The 19,492-nt window shown below is 34.1% G+C and overlaps 1 protein-coding gene across 1 annotated transcript in view; it reads left to right on the top strand.

Annotated features, from left to right (window-relative positions):
- The window catches only part of FAR1 (fatty acyl CoA reductase 1), a 102,312-nt gene that overhangs the window by 74,250 nt on the left and 8,570 nt on the right, over positions 1 to 19,492 (top strand). The window contains exons 4-9 of the mRNA XM_006892055.1: positions 8,879 to 9,058; positions 10,519 to 10,696; positions 11,898 to 11,942; positions 12,066 to 12,184; positions 13,377 to 13,444; positions 14,780 to 14,951. Coding sequence (XP_006892117.1) covers positions 8,879 to 9,058; positions 10,519 to 10,696; positions 11,898 to 11,942; positions 12,066 to 12,184; positions 13,377 to 13,444; positions 14,780 to 14,951 — 762 coding nt within the window. The remainder of the gene's footprint in view (positions 1 to 8,878; positions 9,059 to 10,518; positions 10,697 to 11,897; positions 11,943 to 12,065; positions 12,185 to 13,376; positions 13,445 to 14,779; positions 14,952 to 19,492) is intronic.

Below are 19,492 nucleotides of genomic sequence, written 5' to 3'. Positions count from 1 at the left end.
ATCCTGTTTCAGCTTTCTGCAGGTGGAAGTCCAGTTTTGCCAGCACCATTTGTTGAAGAGGTTATAATTTCCCCGTTTAATAGCTTTGATTTCCTTGTCAAATATCAGTTGACCATAGATAGATAGGTCTGTTTCTGGGTTCTCAATCACTGTACCAATACCATGCTCTTTTGGTTGCCACTGCTGTGTAGTAGGTTTGAGGTCAGGGAATGCTATGCCTTCAACCTCATTTTTGTTTCTCAGAAGTGTTTGCTTATTTGGCATCTCTTGTCTTTCCCGATAAATTGTGTAATTTCCCTTTCCATCTCCTTGAAAAATGAATTTGGTATCTGGATTGGGATTGCATTGAACATGTAGATTGCTTTTGGTAGGATTATTATTTTCACCATATTGAGGCTTCTTATCCATGAACACATCCAGGGCACATTTTTCCATTTCTTTAGGTCTTTTATTGTTTCTTTCAGAAATGCTCTGTAGTTTTTTTTGTATAGGTCTCCGAATAATTATTCTTAACTCAGAGCATTCTTTTTGATAGTATATTCAATTCAAAATTAGTTTTCATATTGTTAATCTAATTATGACTATGAGTCGCAAGCGCCTCAATGGCACATAACAACAACAATCTAATTATGTATTAGCCTTGTGTTATTTAAGATGATGAGGTCGTCTTAGAAAATTTTTAGGGTTCTGATTAGAAAGAGTTTTGAGATTATTTCCCATATCAGCATTTTCTCCATAGAACATTGCAAACCATAATTACTTATATAAGGTTTAAAAATGCCAAAATATGATAGTGAATATAGCTGAGGACCCTGTAAATTAATACAGTTTAGACACTAACTCTTTTTTGGGAGGTGTTTTAGAAACTTTAAAGTGTTTTTTCATTTGCTTTCTATATTGCTAGTCTAAACCACTGTAGTATTATAGACAAACCCATTTTAAACTTGAGGAAACTAGACAACATTGTGTGATGGGAAAAATATGAGTTTCAGAATTAGATAACCTAGTTGTAATCTTTATGTTTATTAAGTTGTAAATTTGAGCAACTTATAAACCTCTTTGAGGCTTGGTTTTCTTAACATACAGAATTAAAATCACATTTCTCAAATAGTTTTTTTCCTTTTGGAAGTTCTAAAGTAGCTTTTTAATTTTCCTGCCCACCATAAGAAAATATGTGTGGCACTTGCTTTAATTACTTACTTTTTGGCTCTTTTCATAGTGATGAGGTGAAATAGAATACAATGCATATTATGTGTTCTTGATTCAAAAGTGATGAATGTTCCAAAAATTAATTTCATTTTCATAAATTTATACATTTATGTGTATGTACATTTCTCTATTTGCCAGTTACTTTTCCATCTTTATTGTTAAGTGCCATCAAATTGAGTATGACTCATAACAAGCATATGAACAAGAGGTCTGAAATCTGTTCTGTTTTGGGCCATCCTCACACAAGAGCCATTGCAGCAGTCACCATGTCAATCCACCTTGCTGAGGATTTTTCTCATTTTAGTCTTACCTGTATATTGATTTTTCTACAGGGAAAATGATTTAATTTCCAAATAAAGATAAAAGCAAATATTTAAAAATCTATTTAAAAGCAACACTTATAAAGAAGTGTTAAAGGAAATGATATCTTCAACAAACTTGCTTCTATATGAATAATTCTTTTGTATGTACATATTTTTGTACAGTTCTAATGATGCAGTTTTTAGAACTATGTATTGTCTCTAATTTCTAATGTGTTTTTTTTTACTGAAATTCTTTATTGACTATTAATATGAAATAATTGCCTTAATGGCTATTAAGTGCTGGAATGTTAATTGAAAACTAAAGAAACTGACCAGCCACTTGCCTGGAGTTAGGAGAGGGTCTGTTTCTGTAAAGGTTTGTACTCTTGGAGACCGTATGGAAACAGTTCTGCTCTGTCCCATAGAGTCACCATGAGTCAGAATCCACTCATCATTTGCATCAGGTTTGGTTTTAGTTCTGGCTTACATTTTTCCCTTCATAATCAAAAAAGAGCCCCAAAATATTAAGTCTTCCAAAACAGCGTATTTTAAAGAAAAAATGTATATAGATATTACCTAATTGTGGTATAGTCTTCATTAGCTTAAAGGAGAAATTATTTTGTTAACACAAACTCAAAACTCCTTTCAGTCAAGTTGGAATCAGCTCTTAAGGCTGATTCTCTTGGGTTTTGAAGGCCATTTGTAAGTAATATGGGAGAAGATTGCTCCCTTTCTCCTGTGGATGTAGAGGTGGAGTTGAACTACCGGAGAGATTCAGTCGTTGGGTCAGCAGTGCAATTTTCCTCTGGACTGTACCACCAGAGCTCCCTAACAGTCAAGTTTAGTTAGAATGAGACTCATCAAAGATACTTCTAAAACTCAGAAAAACTTCATTTTTGTTAAGTTGAAACCTCCTAATAGTTAACCCTCCTATATATTTCAAAGTGTCAAGAGGCTGTAAATTACATTATTATTTTTTTTCTCTCAGAGGGGCTGGTGGATTTGAACCATAAGAGAGGTGTGGCTTTTGGGTTAGCAGTGAAACTCACTCTGGACTGGGCTACCAGAGCTCCCTAACCTTTATAAGGAGGACCAAAGTATTTTTAGGCAGTCTTCTCCTTCTTGTTGTCCTTTTTGAGTAAGAAGCATAATCATTAATGAAAGAAGTATAACTATTTTTATTATCATTTCTTCCTTTATTTGAGATACAGTTATAGAAAGGTTCTCTTATCAATGCATAGATGTTTACTGACTTTGCTTTGTTCACTAATTATTACACTGAAATATTTGTTTTCTGTGAAGCAGTTTTAATGGATAGCAACTTGTATGTGGTATTAGGACCAAATCTAGTGATTTGTGCCAGATATTCTAGAATATCTAGTACATTGACATTGAATAACTCTATATAAAACAGTTGCTTTTTATAACCACTTTTTATGTTAACACATAACAACAACAACAACAACCCAAAAGTATATAAAGGATTTATTTTTCAGAAAAAAACCCCACCCCTCAGGCTTCACTCACACGTTACGCAGGAAACCATAGTAAATTCACACAGATATTGTTCTCAAATTACATACGAATAGACAGGATAGGATATGCTTAGATATTCAAAGTATAAGAAAATAACAGAATAAAAATTTTTTAAAAAAGATAGAAAATAGTAAGTTACTAAAAGGCCCATATATTACATGCTGTGACAATTCAGAGAGCAAGCATTCATTTTCAGAGATAGAACCCAAAACCCATTCCTGTCAAGTTGGTTTTGACTTAGCAGTTCTGCAAAAGGAATATTTTGTGTGTGTGTGTGTGTGTGATTTAACAAAAGTTTACAGAATTCATTCATTCATTGTTGCACATTACTCTCCCTTCTCCTTCCCCAGTTCACTGGCTCAAGACAGGGTTGGCTTCAGAGTAGTTGTCCATAAAGTTGCTACAGGTCACGGGTGATTCAACAGCATGTAACAACAATAATCCATGAAAAAGGCACATTTTTCAGTTTATTCACATCTTTTCGTTTGTCTTACAGAAAGAAACTATAGTTTTTTATGTGTAGGTCTATTGTGTCTCTTGTTAGGTTTACTACCAAGTATCTCAATTTGTGGTTGGCTATTGTAAGTGGTATTGCTTTTTTTGGTTTCCTTCTCTGAGTTCTCTTTGTTACTGTAGAGGAATCCCACTGATTTTTTGATATTGATCTTATATTCTGCCCCTCTACTAAGTTGGTCTACTAGCTCTAACAAGTTTTTTGTTGAGACCTTGGGCTCCAGTGGATTTCTGTATGTTGATCTTGTATCCTGCCACTTTCCTGAATTCCTTGACTATGTCCAGTTTTCTCATTGCATCTTTAGGGTTTTCTAAGGATACCATCATATCAGCTGCATCTAGAGATAATTTTACCTCTTCTTTGTCAATTTGGATACCTCATTTCCTTCTGTTGTCTATTGCTTTTGCGAAGACTTTGATATAGTATTGAATAGGAGAGGGGATAATGGGCATCCTTGCCTCGTTTGTGTTCTCAAATGGAAGACTTTTTATCTCTCTCCATTGTGAATAATGTTGGCTCTTGGTTTTGTGTATATACTTTTCACTACGTTGAGGAAATTCTCCTCTATTCCTATTCCATTGAGTGTTAAAAGGAATTATTTAAATAGTTGATAAAGGGATTTGATCTACCTTAAGGTGTAGGAGAAGTGAAGGTGAAGGACCAAAATAAAGAGTAAGGAAATTGAGAGTAAAGAAATGTCAAAATTCTGGAGACCATGATGAGGTAGAAAATCTGTTTTAGCAGAGAAATAGGTTACATGATGTTGTTACGTGCCTTCAAGTTGACCATAACTCAGTGACCCTGAGAACAGTGGATCAGAACCTTGCTCTGTATCCTCCTCACAGTCTTGGCCTTGTTCAAGCTCATTGTTGCAGTCCACTGTTGTTAGTCCATTTTGTTGCAGGTCTTCCTCTCTCAGGATTTTGCAGCCTGGTGTCGTTTTCCAGGGATTAGCCCCTTCTGACCACATGTCCATACAAAGTTTCACCATTTTCTCCTCTCAGCAGCACCCTGATTGTACTTCCTCCAAGACAGTTTTATTTGTTCTTTCGGTATTCATTACTGTTCTGTAATACCGCAATCCAAAAGCATCTATTCCTCTTCCTTCTTCCTTCTTTGTTGTCCAACTTTGAAATGCATCGAAAGAATTGAAAATGCCATGGCTTGGATTTAAGCACACTTTAGTCTTTAAACATGGTATAGTCTGCTGAAACCATCATAGTAAAAGATACCAAAGATAAAGCAGTTATGAGTGATAAGATTCAGAGTACAGATATAAATATGTTTTTTGAACTAAATGGAAATAATGATTAATGATTAGAAAATATCAAAAGAATGTGGCATTCAAGAATATTGATTCTCAAATCTCAGAAGTTATCAATCTTAAGACTTGCTGAAATAGGTCTTTAAAATGCACATTCCTGAACTGCTGTTGCCTGATTCTGAACGTCTGGTTTTGGGTTAATACCCAGGAATCCTCAATTTTAACAAGATGGACTTTACTAACAAAGCTTACTTAACTCTGTTCCTTTTCCCCTAAGCCAGAGTCCCTGTGTATCCTAAGTAGATTAGAGTTGGCTAGAGTTGGTAGCAACTTAGAGGTTTCAACACACATAGTGGCATCATGGAAGAAAGGCTGGTGATCTATAAAGATTACCATCAAGAAAATCCTGTGGAGCTGAGGTCTTCTTTGTAACACACAGAGTCACCATGATTGCAGTCAGCTCCAGAGCAAAAGACTCCTGTTCCCAAGCCAATTTATTTAAGATGTATTTTTCACTACAGTTTTTCTCCATCCATTAAGATTGCCTATCAGTCCAGTGGTAAGAATCTGTTTTCTTTACATCGTGATGCAACCCATATTGAAGGCTACATTCCCTAGTATTCTGCAACAAGTGCTTCAAATCCTCCTAACTTTCAGCAAGCAGGGTTGTGTCATCTGCGTAATACAGGTTATTGATGAGTCTCCCTCCAATCCTGATGCCACATTCGTCTTCATAGAGTCCAATTTCTTGAATAATTTGCTTAGCATATAGCTTTGAATAGGTGTGGAGAGAGTCTACAACCCTGATGCACTCCCTTAATTTTAAACCATGTATTGTTCCCTTTCTCTGTTTGCATAGCAGGCTGTGGGCTAAGTACAGGCTTCTCATGAGCACAATTAAGTGCTCTTCGACTCCCATTCTTCTCATTGTCAGCCACAACTTGTTTTGATCCACACAGTCAAATGCCTTTGAGCTGTAGTGTTGGAGAAGAGCACTGAACATCCCATGGATGGTCGAAAGAACAAACAAATATATCTTGGAGAGGATGCAAGGATGATGAAGCTTTGCCTCACATACTTCGGGCATGTTGCTAGGAGGGGCTATTTCTTGAAGGGGGATTTGATGCTTGGAAGGATGGAGGTCTGGTGAAGAAGAGACAGACCCTTGATCACGTGGATTGATGCAGGCCTCTAATGTGTCAAGAAGTGAGAATGGCACAGGATAAGACAGGGTTCAGATCTGTTGTTGATATGATCGCTTTGAGTCATACTGGACTGGATGGCAACTAATAACAATAACAACATTTATGACTTCATGTAACAAATGCATAATGATACCATTAGTTTAGTATTAAAAATTTAAATATTTTCTCATCTATGTATTTGGGTCTGGGCTGAATTTCAGTGGATTTGACATTGGATTCAGATAAACTGAAGTTGGATTCTCATTGCTGATAATATGGAACCAACTCATAACTGGGAGGTTTCAGAAACTGTAGATTCCATGGACATTGCCCATCTTTTCCCTGTGGAGTCCCTGTTGGAACTGCTCGAGAGGTGCTGCCTTTGAGTTAGTTAGCAGTGCAGCTCCCTACTGACTAGGTCACCAGAGCTCCCTTCTGTTGGCACAAAATAGTTTCACATTTGGGCTCTCAGGTAAGAGGAACAGACCAAAAGTGTTTCCTCTCAAGTTATTCCAGTGACCCAGAAACTCTGTCACCAACCTTAGAGACCTGTAACAGAATATCTTTTATGTGATTCTCCCAAAACATTACCCTTTCCACTCTCATTCTTTTGCAAATGCAGAAGAAAATATCACGTTCTCTTACAGTTTAGTGGACAGTATCCTCTCTGTGAATTGTTTTGCTGGATTTTCATTTGAAAAGATTGTCTCCTCTCAATTAAAACAAAGGAAAAGATATCATCTATGTGTATAATACCCTAACCTAATTATTTCATTAACAGTTTCCTCCTAAAATGTTTTCATAGGTTCTCAGGTATTATTAAATGAAAAACCAAGAAACAAGTTGTTCTCTCATGAGTTACTCCTTGTTCCTGGTGACCCAGAACTTGATGTCCTATCTTCAGGAGCTTGTAACAGAATATTCTTGATACATCTCTTCCAAAACAGCACCTTCTTTACTGCCATTGTGTTTCAAATGTGATAGACATCAAAGCACTACTTTACAATCAAGTGGACAGGGTATCTGAGAAATATCTTGGGTTTTTTAAAAGACTAAAACCAGTTGTTCTTGATTTGATTCTGATTCATGGAGACTTCATTTGTTCAGAGGAGAACTGCATTCCGTTAGCCTTTCAAAACTGTGAACTTTTGGAAACAGATGGTCAGGACTTTCTTCTGAGGTGCCTATGAGTGAATTCCAGCTTTCTGCTTAGTAGTAGAGCTTAACTGTTTTGTGCCACTCAGGAACTCCTTTTTAAAGGAATATTTAGAATTTTTTTTTCTAATGTAATACATCATTTTATTTCTTTTTTTTTATTTTATTTTTTAATTTTAATGAACTTTTACAGAGATTTTAGGTTTCCATTAATTCATTGTTGCACTTTCTCCCTGTCCACCCCTCCCACCCCAGTTCGCTCCTTTCTTTGAAAAGTAAAAGAAAAATTCTTTCATTGGTATACAATCCCCCTGCATTCCCCCACCGCCCCAAGTACACTACATTATGCAACCTTAATTGTTTCTTTTCTTAAAAGGAAAAAAAAATTTGAAAAGTATTTTCACTAAAATTTCTTTTTCTCTGTCTTTGAAGTTATACTGTTTTATATAGTTCTAAACATAGAACAATTGGCATGTTTTAAATTTTTTCCTATGGTTATGGTTTTAGTGATTTGATGCAGTTTCATCATATTGCTATATTATACTTGAAAATTCTTAATAAATTTCATTTCAGTCTGTTTGAAAAATTATCTTAGAACAAAATTTTTAATTACAGTAGATTAGCTAGATTAATAACCTTATTATTTCTTCAGTTCCTGATCCTGTTTTCTAATGACCTTCAGATCAGATGTGCCAGTGTCTAAGTGCTACTAGCACTGTATTAATTTACCAGTTTTACCAAAGTATTATTGGTATTGATTATTTCAACTTTTTTTTGAAAATTTTATAAAACCTGTGAAGAAAAGTGTAGTAGCAAAATATACTCACCATCTCATTACATAAACAAATATTGTTTTAATGCCTGTTTTAGGTCTCAGGAATCATGTTAAATACTTACAAACTATTGAGTTCATTTAATGTTATACAAATTACAGTAGGTAAATTCCAAATTGTTCCTATAGATAGATTAGGAAATAGGCCTCAGTGCTTACATCACTTTACTAAGATCATCTAATACTAGCTAAGAGGAAAGCCAAGGTGTAGTACATGAACCCAGAGCTGTCTTACTTGAGAACCTTGATCTTTTTAATTTTTCTTTTTAAACTCAAAAGGTAGCATCCATTTAAAACCCAAACATTTACAAACACGTTTTTTCATGCACATCTTTTGCAGCTTTCTTAAGCCTGTTCTACATCATGTGTATATACTGTTATACACATGTATTTTTACAGTCTTCATATAGTTCTTTTAATTGCCTATATTGTTTCTTTGTGATAAAATATCTAGTTTATTAAACAATTCCATTGTAGTGAGTAATTGGGCTTTTGGTTTTATTAGATGATGCTTCATTGATTTAAGTTATTTCATTTTAATTTCTTCCCCTGTAGTACATATCATGAAAGGTTGTATCTTTAAAAATTTAAAAAAAAAATACTTACCTTAGCTTCAAGATGTATATATGAAGTCTAAATTACAATTTTTGAATTCTGTTAATTTCCCAGTTCTAACAGTGATATTTATTGGTGGATCAAAAAAAAAACAAAACCCCAAACAACAAACATAGCTGATAAAGTGGATGTACTTTATATCAACATAAAATCAGAGCTTAGGCTTATTGTAAATTAAAAAAAACTTGTCTCTAACAGGAATAAGATTTTTTTCTTTTTAAATGAAATAAATAGACTCCTAACTTTTCAATGTCACTTCTTTTACAGAGATGCTGTTCAGTTAAATGTAATTGCTACACGACAGCTAATTCTCCTTGCACAGCAAATGAAGAACCTGGAAGTATTTACCCATGTGTCAACAGCATATGCATACTGCAATAGGAAGCATATTGATGAAGTAGTCTATCCACCTCCTGTTGATCCCAAGAAGCTGATTGATTCTTTAGAGTATGTCTTTTAAATGTGTGTGTGTGTGTGTGTGTGTGTATACACACATACATATATATATATTTGCCTTGATCCTAAAACATTGGCTCTAGGATTATCTCTTTATATTTGTCTCTTGACCTGTGTCACTTTCTCTGTTTACACAACTCACAGACATATGGATACATGCATTATCTGTTCCTTGAACCAGCAAATGTATTGTTTTGCTTTTATTATATAGATTAATAACTAAATAACCATTGTTGAAGTTAGTGTGGAAATTTCACTTTAATCAATATGATTTTTCAAAACTGGAAGAACACCTTTGAAAAAGTCATCCATGTCAGGGCCTTTCCTTCCAGGCGGTCAGGTTTAGCAGCTAAGAAATATCTGATACCTATGGAAACCAATAATCGCCTGTTTAATAGCAAAGTTCTAATTTTTTAAAATATTATCCATGATTATTTTGTGCCCACTGGAGTATATCTATGGAGGAACTTTGAATATTAGGAAATCAGAAGCCCCATTGTCCTTTTGTTTTGACTCTTAGTGTCATTGTTTTTTATTTTACTGAGGGCTGGGATTCTATTAAAAAATTGGACATTGCTTTCAACGTGGGTATGTCTACATACAGAAAATGCCTCTGTATGCAAGTTAACTCACTCATATACTACTTCCTAGAGTTGAGTTGGTTCTGACAGTCCATTATTCCTTCTGCAAATAAGCAGGCCAGGCCTTTTTCTTGGAGACAATAAGAAAATTTTCTTTATGGTAGGTTGCTAATTGAATTTTTATAGTATGGCTCAGTTTATTTTTATTGTCATAGCGTTTGCCAGTCTTACTAGTGAAACAATATAGTTTCAGAGCTTTACTTCAGATATTTAGATTACTAAACCTTTTGTACTAATTATAAATCTGTTAGTTGCCAATTTATATCATTTATCATTAACAAGTTCCTTTGTTAGGTTGATTATATACAAGTCTGTAATTTTTAACCTTCTTAGTCATCTATTTTGAAATTCCTTTGGACCTTAGGAAGAAAATGTATATACTATGTGATATGAAATAATCTTTGATAAATCATATCTGAACTGTGTGACTGTTTATATAAAATAATATTTTTTATAAAGGTCAAAATTTGTTCTGGTTAGTTTTGCTTAACATACCATTTAATTTGTGATAGAACTCTCAATTTTCAGAGTTGGTTAGTTATAAAAAATTGTCCATAAGGAATGATAGACCTATAGTTGAAGCTGACCCACTGAATGGTCAGCTGTGTGTTAGTTCTGACTCAACAGTAGCCAACAATGAGAGTTGATACTTAATGAAAATGTGACTAACTTATTTTTTAGTAAAAGTAATTGTCAAATTATTTGAATCAAAGCGCAAGATATACTTGAATGTACAAAGTACAGTTAAATGGATTTTTGTTTTAGTAAAATATTTAGAAATATTTCATATGCAATTTCTTTCTTTACCAGGTGGATGGATGATGGCCTAGTAAAGGATATAACCCCAAAACTGATAGGAGACAGACCTAATACATACATATATACAAAAGCATTGGCAGAGTATGTTGTACAACAAGAGGGAGCAAAGCTAAATGTGGCAATTGTAAGGCCATCAATTGTTGGTGCCAGTTGGAAAGAACCTTTTCCAGTAAGTTGTTTAGAAATCTTAGTGAATAATCAGATTTTCAAATTGAAATTAAGAGACATGGTTACTTATTAAATGTGGTATGCTATGACAAAACTCTTTTCCAATCGTTGGAAGAGATATTGGTACTTTTGTTTCTAATGTGATGGTGGATACATAGAAATAAAGATTAACATTAAAAAGCAAATATCCCTTCTAATTGGAAATTAAATCAAAACAGACCATTCCTTAAGAGTTTTGTGATTGACAAGATACTGATATGACACAGTGATATTTATTGACCTTTAAGATTGTTTACCAGTTAATTCCTTTGCTATTGAGAAGGAAATAGAGATGAGAATATTCAGTTTTATTTGAATTACTAAAAGAGCTCTTGTGGCTTAGTGGTAAGGAATTGTGCTGCCAATCCAAGGTACATGGTTCAAATCCATCGGCTGCTCCCTGAGAGAAAGATGAGCAGTCTTCTCCTGTGCAGTTTGCTGCCTCTGAAAACCCTTTGGAGGGTAGGCCAAAGTCAGAAAGTATATAGCAACAACAAGAAAGCATCAAAAGAGACAGCCCCTTTAAAAGGGGTGCTTCTGCACAGGTCACAACTAATAAGAAAGATACAGGATATTGCTGTGCTATCTTTATGTTATATACTGTATTGTTTGTTTAAAAGCGTATGATTCTTTTGTGAGTATTTGGAATAAGAAACACATGAGATAAAAACTTAGAACAGCTAAATTGATTTAGGAAAAACCCTGGTCTAGTGTAATGGTAGTGAGTGATTGCATGGCTTTAGTTCCTTTAATAATTATCTATTTTACTTTGTTTTATGCAGTAATTTTGAAGGTGTACTATATACCTAGTCTCAGGATGCTGCATCAGGAAATTGCAAAAATCAATTAAACCAACTTAATTTAGCAAAAGTATTTGACAGATAATATATAAACTTTTATTCAGATCTCTGTAGAGAGTTAATGAAAGTAAATAGTTTTGAAACTAATTTTACTTGGTTATTTGAGAACCCAGAAGAAAAGCCCTCTTTGGTGCTGAGAGAAATAATTTGCCTTGATTCTATCTAATCTGATTTTAAATCTTAGAAAAAATTTATAAAGTATGTCTTTGGTATTACAGATTTCAAATAATAAGTTTCTAGTTTCATAATGTATCTAAGCTTCTCTCCCCCCATCCCTTTCTTTTATTAAATTTTTGATACTAGGGATGGATCGATAACTTTAATGGACCAAGTGGTCTCTTTATTGCGGTAAGCAAACCTTTTTATTTATTTAATGTTTTATATATTTTGCTGTTTATGTATATGTGTACACATACACATACTCCACTCTGACTTATATATCCTAAAATCTTGTTTTTAATTTCAACAAAGGCAGGGAAAGGACTCCTTCGAACAATGCGTGCCTCCAACAATGCCCTTGCAGATCTTGTTCCTGTAGATGTAGTTGTCAACACGAGTCTTGCGGCAGCCTGGTATTCCGGAGTTAATAGGTATATGAGATGACATTGTTTGTTAAATCTCTAGTAATTGAGAATGTAAAACAGAACTACTGACTAATGTTAATCCCTCAGTTCTGATGTTGCCATATAGCTGATAGATAGATAGATAGATAGATAGATAGATAGATAGATAGATAGATAGATAGATAGATAGATAAAGTTATATATTTATGTATTTTAGGGAGCACCATTTCCAGGTGCAGAAGTTGATACATTCCAGGTGATAGCAAGTGTTCTCATCAGTAGTTCTTAGGTGCAGTTGATTTGAGTATAACTCACAGTAGATCTGAACCCTGTTACACCATTTGCCATCCTCATCATCTCTTGACACACTTGAGCCCATTGCTGTAGTCACTGTGTTAATTCATCTCGTTGCGGGTCTTCCTTTCTTTTCATTGACGTTCCATGTACCAAACTGAAACCAAACTCAATTCTGAATCAAAGTGACCCTGTAGGACACAGTAGAACCACCCTATAGAGTCTCTGAGACTGTAAATCTTTAAGGGTGCATAAATTCATTAGTGATCATAAAAAGAAATCTACCCTTTCCAAAGATTTATTTTTAATTCTGTACTGTAAAACTTGGCATATATAAAAAAATCAAAATTCACAGAGAATTATTAACATATCTAAGACATGGCGCCCTGGAACAGTTTTAACCAGGGGGACCTTTATTTTAAAAGAGAGGAGTAGTGTTTTATGTTAAAACGTAAAATTTTACATTCTCAGAAACTTTTTAAATTTCATGTAACTGGTAAACTATTCTTATTTTAAAAGTTAATATTTTATCTTTTAAAAAAAGGAGAAAGATGATTTTAGACTGTTAATTCTGCCATAATTTTCTTTGAACTAGAACTTCTAAAAACAGAAAGCAGATAGGAAGACCTGAGATCATTTGTTGTTTTGTTCTTTTCTTTACATTTAAAACAAAGCATTCCTGCTACTAAGGAAGAAAAATGTATTTTGGGGTGGGTGGCAGGAGACATATTTGGATTTTTTATAAATAATTATTTAAGGAAATAAGTAAAAGGAGTTATAAATAGTTATTCAAACAAAAATAATCCTTTAAGAGCAATTTAAAAAAGAATCATTTTTTCCTATTTGGTTATTACATAGAATTAGAGGGGGAGTAGTAAGCTTGGCCTCTTTATGTCTTTCATTGTTCTGTTCTTTGTCTTTTTAGACCAAGGAACATCATGGTGTATAATTGTACAACCGGCAGTACTAATCCTTTCCACTGGGGTGAAGTTGGTATGATTTTACCTGTGTTTTTGAATGTTAGAATAAACCTTAACTTAAAAATATCCACCAAGTTTTTACTTTGGAATAATAACTCATGAGACATCTAGGCTTGTGAGCTGCCTATTTGTTGTTATTTTAATTGCCAGCTTAGCAGTAATATCTGCCAGTATTGCCTTAGGAGTCTGAGTAGTTTTCCACAAATTTCAAATACCTTGCTATACATTTCCACCCCTCCATTTTTTTGACCCTTGCTTTCTTTTCTGCTGATATCTGAAGCCATACTTTTAAATACCTTTGGCATGGAAGTGGTGCTACGGCTTTTTCCTCTCTCATGGGCACCATTAGTCCTGTTACTGATAAGCAATAGAATTTCAGCTATGAGAACTCAGAAGTATCAGAAGATAGCAAGTAGACTTGAGTGATCATAAACACATTAGTAAATAGGGTATATTATGCACAAATACTTATGTTACTTTTATAAATATTACTTAAATTCACAGTGCATATGATACAACAGCCTACTGATTCTAAAATAGAAATAGAATGGCTGAAGTCCAGTTACATGGGATTATTTTTAAGTTGTTCTGTTATTCTGACCTAGTGTTTTTCCCTGGCATTTTAAAATTTGGCCATTAGATCATAGGAAAAAAAATAAAAATCTAGATTCATTAATATTTTATGGTAATTGCTTAAAATATTTGAAGCACTTTAAATTAGTTGTCATCTTTATTTTAAAGTGTATAAAAATCAAGTTGAGCATAAGTTTTAGTAAATATTGCAATATCTATTACTTTAGTATTACTATGGATGATAATAGATTGGATTGAATGTTGACATTGTGTAGCCTAAATAAATTGTAGCAGAAGCTGATGTTGGGTTGTTTTAAGCTTATTGGTATATGTTAATTTGAGCAATTTAATCATTCTTAAGCAAAAGATGATGATTTTCCTTTTCTTTTTTAAGTAAGTACGGTAATAATCTGGAAAGAGGAACAGAAAGAAAGAAGCTATCGTGAGAGGTGAAATATATAGAAAGTGACATTGTAAACTGGCATAGGTAAAACCTTAAAAAGATTTGAAGAGTAAATTTTAGCAAAAATTTTATAATTGCTAAGGAGATTTTTAATTAAAATTTATAAATAGTGGCAGTTCTAAACCCACTTCAGTTCAGCAGTCTAATGTCCATATTCTTTTAGCTACCCTGGAGAGTAGAAAAGTTAGTATTTTTAATGAGTGAACTCTGACATCTTTGGTAGTATATTTTGCATTGTAAAACATGATTTTCTTTTCCAAAACTTGATTACATGGTTATTATCAAAGCTGTTACACAACTTTTCTTCTTCAGAATACCATGTAATTTCCACTTTCAAGAGGAATCCTCTCGAACAGGCCTTCAGACGGCCCAATGTAAATCTAACCTCCAATCACCTTTTATATCATTACTGGATTGCTGTAAGCCATAAGGCCCCAGCATTCCTGTATGATATCTACCTCAGGATGACTGGAAGAAGCCCAAGGTAATGGTGACTAGCTCTGTCTTTCCTGTTCCTCTGACTGTTAAACAACCCATGCTTACACTAAAATGCATATTAACTTTGTATTTGTTTATGTTTATAATAAGGCTTATTGGCCTTTTGTGAATGAGAAGACTTGAATTAAAGACTTTGTCAGAAAAGAAAAGGTAGTTTTGTAAGTCACTCTAATTTGTTCTAAAGTTTGGATGAGAAATTACTGTCATGTTTTCGATTCTAGGTCTAATTTTCTTTTTTTTCCCTGAATTACAAATAACATTCAAAATGCTTTGACGCTTATTTTCCCTACAGGATATTATTTAAATCATTTCTTCAAGATGAATCCTTTAAACCAAGTACTCAGGCGCCCCAATATTAAGTTGTATTCCAACAACCTATTGCTTCATTATTGGAAGGGTGTCAGACATACAGTGCCTGCATTATTGCTCGATCTTGCACTCAGGTTGACAGGTCAGAAGCCGTGGTAAGAAGAATAGCAGTAAATACACTATGTATTGGTAAGGTGGTGGAAGCTTGCTGGAGAGACGAAACGTCGCTAGCATGAGCTTTACCTTTAGATTTACTAACCTAATAAATCACAATCACAATCAAGATGTCAGGACATTTCTTAAGAGTTGGGGATTTCTTAAGAGTTCGGAGAACACTGTGTGTCTCATTTTATTAAGCTATTGGTTTTTCAAAATCCCATGATACGGAAATGACCAACATCAGGGTTGTCATTGTTATTATAAGCTGAAATTGAGCCCTTTTCCTCTCCCCCTTAAAAACCTAGGGGTAAGGTGTTATAGGGGATTAAGGGTAAAATATTTTTGCTTAAAGTGGATGATGTAGTTTTTATATGGAAAAAAACCCCAACCAACAGGATACTTGTAGAAAATTAATTACCAAAATATATCAGCTGCCCATTCAGCTTATAATAAGATAATTACAGTTTTAAACTAATTTTCTAGACTGAGAATCACATAATTTTTTAAAAAGGAAAAATTTCTGTTTTCTTATAGTTATTTTAGCATTTCTTCCTCCTTTTTTATTTTCATGTAACCCTAATAAATTTAAATAGTATTCTTTAGCTTCATTTTACCCCATGATCACAGCAAAATGTATTGGAAACAATTTTTTAAATTAACATTACATTAAAGCCTTTGATTGGACAGTTCAGGATTTGTGTATGTATGTAAAAAGAAGATGCTGATTCCAGAACTTTGATCAACTATTCATAATATAAAAGTGTGACGTATCTTCCAGTCTCAGTGCATCAGGACCACAATTAGTTGTGGGAATTTTCTGTTCCTAGCTCTATGTGTTAAATATTGAAATATGTAAAATGTATTGATTGAGTTGAAGAGGTTTAGAACAGGTATCTCAAAATTGTGTTTGTGTATTTCTAGAATAACTTGCAAAATGCAGTTTTTGACACTTGACAATAAATTTTTATGACTGCATAGTAGATGTGAGTTTATGAATTAAAATATTACATATTATCTTGACAAATTTGTTGTAATTTAGAGCAAAATAGTAAAAACTAGGTCAAAAAAGAAAAATTTATCTCAGTTTCTTACATAGGGAAGAAGGACATGGTAAAGCCTAAAAATAGTCAATAGCCAGAGTTTGTAAATTATTCAGAGTAAATTTTGCATAAGTAGATTGTATCAAGTTTAGTGATTTAAAATAGCAGTCATTGGTCATTATTTCTTTTTACTGTTTTTCTCAAGATTAGGGATTTAGAACTGTCTTCAGAACTTTTCCTGTGGTTGTAGTCAGATGGAGGCTAGACCTTAAAGAGTTGGAAAATAGGGACTTAGAGCAGTTGGAGAGGACAGTTGTCCAAGCATTGTTATTTCATAGAGCCACAGGATGTCTCTAGTCTCTTTGTATAGACTCTTGGCAGCTTTAGGAAAATGAAGCCTCTTACATAGTGAACGATGACTTCAAGAGGAAGTATTTCACCAAGCAGGGTAGACACTATATTACTTTTTTGATTTAGCTACAGAAGTTTTGCAGCATCACTTCCACTTCATTCTTTTTGTTAGAAATTAGTGCCAAGCCATGCCATATTCTAGAAGAGGTATAGACATAATCTCTTGATGTTGGAAGGGTTAAAATAATTTAAATAAGTGAGAAGGAGGATACTACTGTGCTTTGAGAAAGTGCACTTTGCTATATAGCCAGCCTTCTAATCTGAACAATTTCTATTCTTCCCTATAGAAAATATACTTCTTTTTCCACAAAGACCCATATGACATTATTTTGGGTTTTGCAGTTTAAGAGTAGTTAGGTACAGAGTAATAGTCTTAAATACTAATAATAATATAATTAATAATATTAACCATAATCATGTTCCAAAGTTAAATTGAGATGGTACATAGCAGTCATTGTTCCATAACAGTTCTGAAATTCATCCAGGTTCAAATTGACAGTTTCTTAATTAGGGCTTGTACTATGCTTTGGAAGTTCTCTGCGATTCTTAGCTCTTTTTTGGGGGGGGAGGGTGACCCTTTCAGTCATCTTTACTTTTCCATTAAGAAATGGCCTGTGTTTATGTTGAGTGACCTTAGCCTAGGTCTTTCTCATAAAGTGTTGAGAGTAAAGGTTGACAGACTTTTTTTCCAAGGGCCATATAGTAAATATTTTCAGCTTTGTAGACCATGTGGTTTCTTTCAACAACACTGGTCATTAGTGCTGTTATAGTGTTAAAGCAACAGTAGACATTCTGTGAAAATGAGCATGACTGTGTTCCAGTAAAACTTTACTTACAAAAACACGTAGTGGACTGGATTTGGCTCTAAGGCTGTGGTTTATTGAACCCTGGCCCAGATTCCCCCCCCCCCTCCATTTTATTCTGTCTCTGACCTTTAAGTGCAAAATGATACAATTCTTTTGAAAATTGAATGGATTTCCTTTATAACCATCTTAAAAGATTCTATACCATTAGACCCATAGCTATATCTACAGATCTCTTTGGGATACGGCTTTCTCTGTCTTGGACACCTTATGGAGTTGCTGTGAGACAACATCTCTTCACTCTTTACTCTTAAATCCTACTTTTAAGGAATAAGATTCCTATGAGACTTGTCCTTAAGAGCTAGAGAGAACCTTCATTCGACCTGAAAGATGCTATGAGATAATACCTAAGATGATTCTGAGGTCTTAACACAGATTTAATATATGATTATAAGCCATTTATTAAAAGAACTTTTATTAGGCATTTTACAGTTCCCAAAATTCTACTCTATCTAAGGTATTGTCTAGATCATCTTTGTTCTCTCTTGTTTTTACTGTGGGAAACCACTCGACACTTTCCATACTGGCTGGAAACCTTAAGTAGTTACAGTTCTGCCATCCATTAATATAGGCAGTAGGTCTTTCTTCTCCCAGCAGTGTTGTTGTAAGGTGCTATAAAGCTAACTATGAATCATAGCTATGTACAACAGTAAGAAACCTTACCTGAGTCTGTGACAACCTTATAATTGCTGTTGTACTTCGGACCCTGGTTGCAGCCCTGAGTTTCAGTCTTTCTAGTTGAAAGTCTTTTTCTTTTTCATTGACCCTCTGCAGTATCCTTTTGTTCTGTTTGAATGACTGCTGCTTAGTCTTTCTATAAGTTCCACATGAGTACGACTAGGAAATCTAGAATTCCCATTCTTCTTAATGTTATCAGTTGTAGTTGTTGTTGTTGTTGTTAGGTGCCATTGAGTTGAGCATGGCTCATAGTGACCCTATTAAAAGATCTGTACCCTGTTCAATCCTGTGTCATTTTCACACTTCCTGACACACTAGAGCTCATTTAAAAAATATTGTCAGTAATTTAATCCACACTCTCAAATGTATTGCTCAATCAGTAAAGCACAGGTAAACATTTCTGGTATTTTATGTTTTTAGTTAAGATCCATTTGCTCTTAACGAGATTAGATCTCTTCCATGATTGTTATGTCAGGACTGATACCTTCCATTCCATGTTCTCTTCTGAATCCAGCTTGAATGTCTGGAAGTTCTTTGTTCTAGCCATTTTAAAACTATTTTTACCAAGATTTTTCTTTAATTTGTTGTTTTTGTATTCTGATGTCTCCTCTTTTTTGGAATCGGTGCAGTTGGTTGACCAAATTTCTTGGTAATAGATAAGTGAACACAATCAGTGTTGCCTGTTTGTTGAAACATCTCACTTGGTATTCTGCCTTTTCATCTTTGCCTTCAGTGAAGCTTGGACGACTTCTTTTGTTCCGTTGATTTTTTTTCATGCTTATCTCTTGAAATGGTTGGCATCAACCCGTTCTTTTTGGTACAGTGACTGTAATCTTTCTATCTTCTAATTGCTTTCTGCGTTATTCCTTATTTGCCCATAGAATTCTTCACTGTTGCAACAAGAGGCTTTAATTTGTCTTCTGTTATATTTTGAGAAATTCTGAGTGTACTCACCGTTACAACTTGAGGCTTACTTATTTTCTTTAGCTGTTCCAGCTCTTTTCATTTTCTTTTGAGTGCCTTCCAACCTAAGTGCTCCTTTCTGCCACTAAGGAGCTTTGGTGATA

The sequence above is a fragment of the Elephantulus edwardii genome, unplaced genomic scaffold (genome assembly GCF_000299155.1).
Source record: "Elephantulus edwardii isolate Elephantulus edwardi_28Jun2011 unplaced genomic scaffold, EleEdw1.0 scaffold00109, whole genome shotgun sequence".
Lineage (NCBI taxonomy): Eukaryota > Metazoa > Chordata > Mammalia > Macroscelidea > Macroscelididae > Elephantulus > Elephantulus edwardii.
This window is presented reverse-complemented; position numbering and strand designations above follow the sequence as displayed.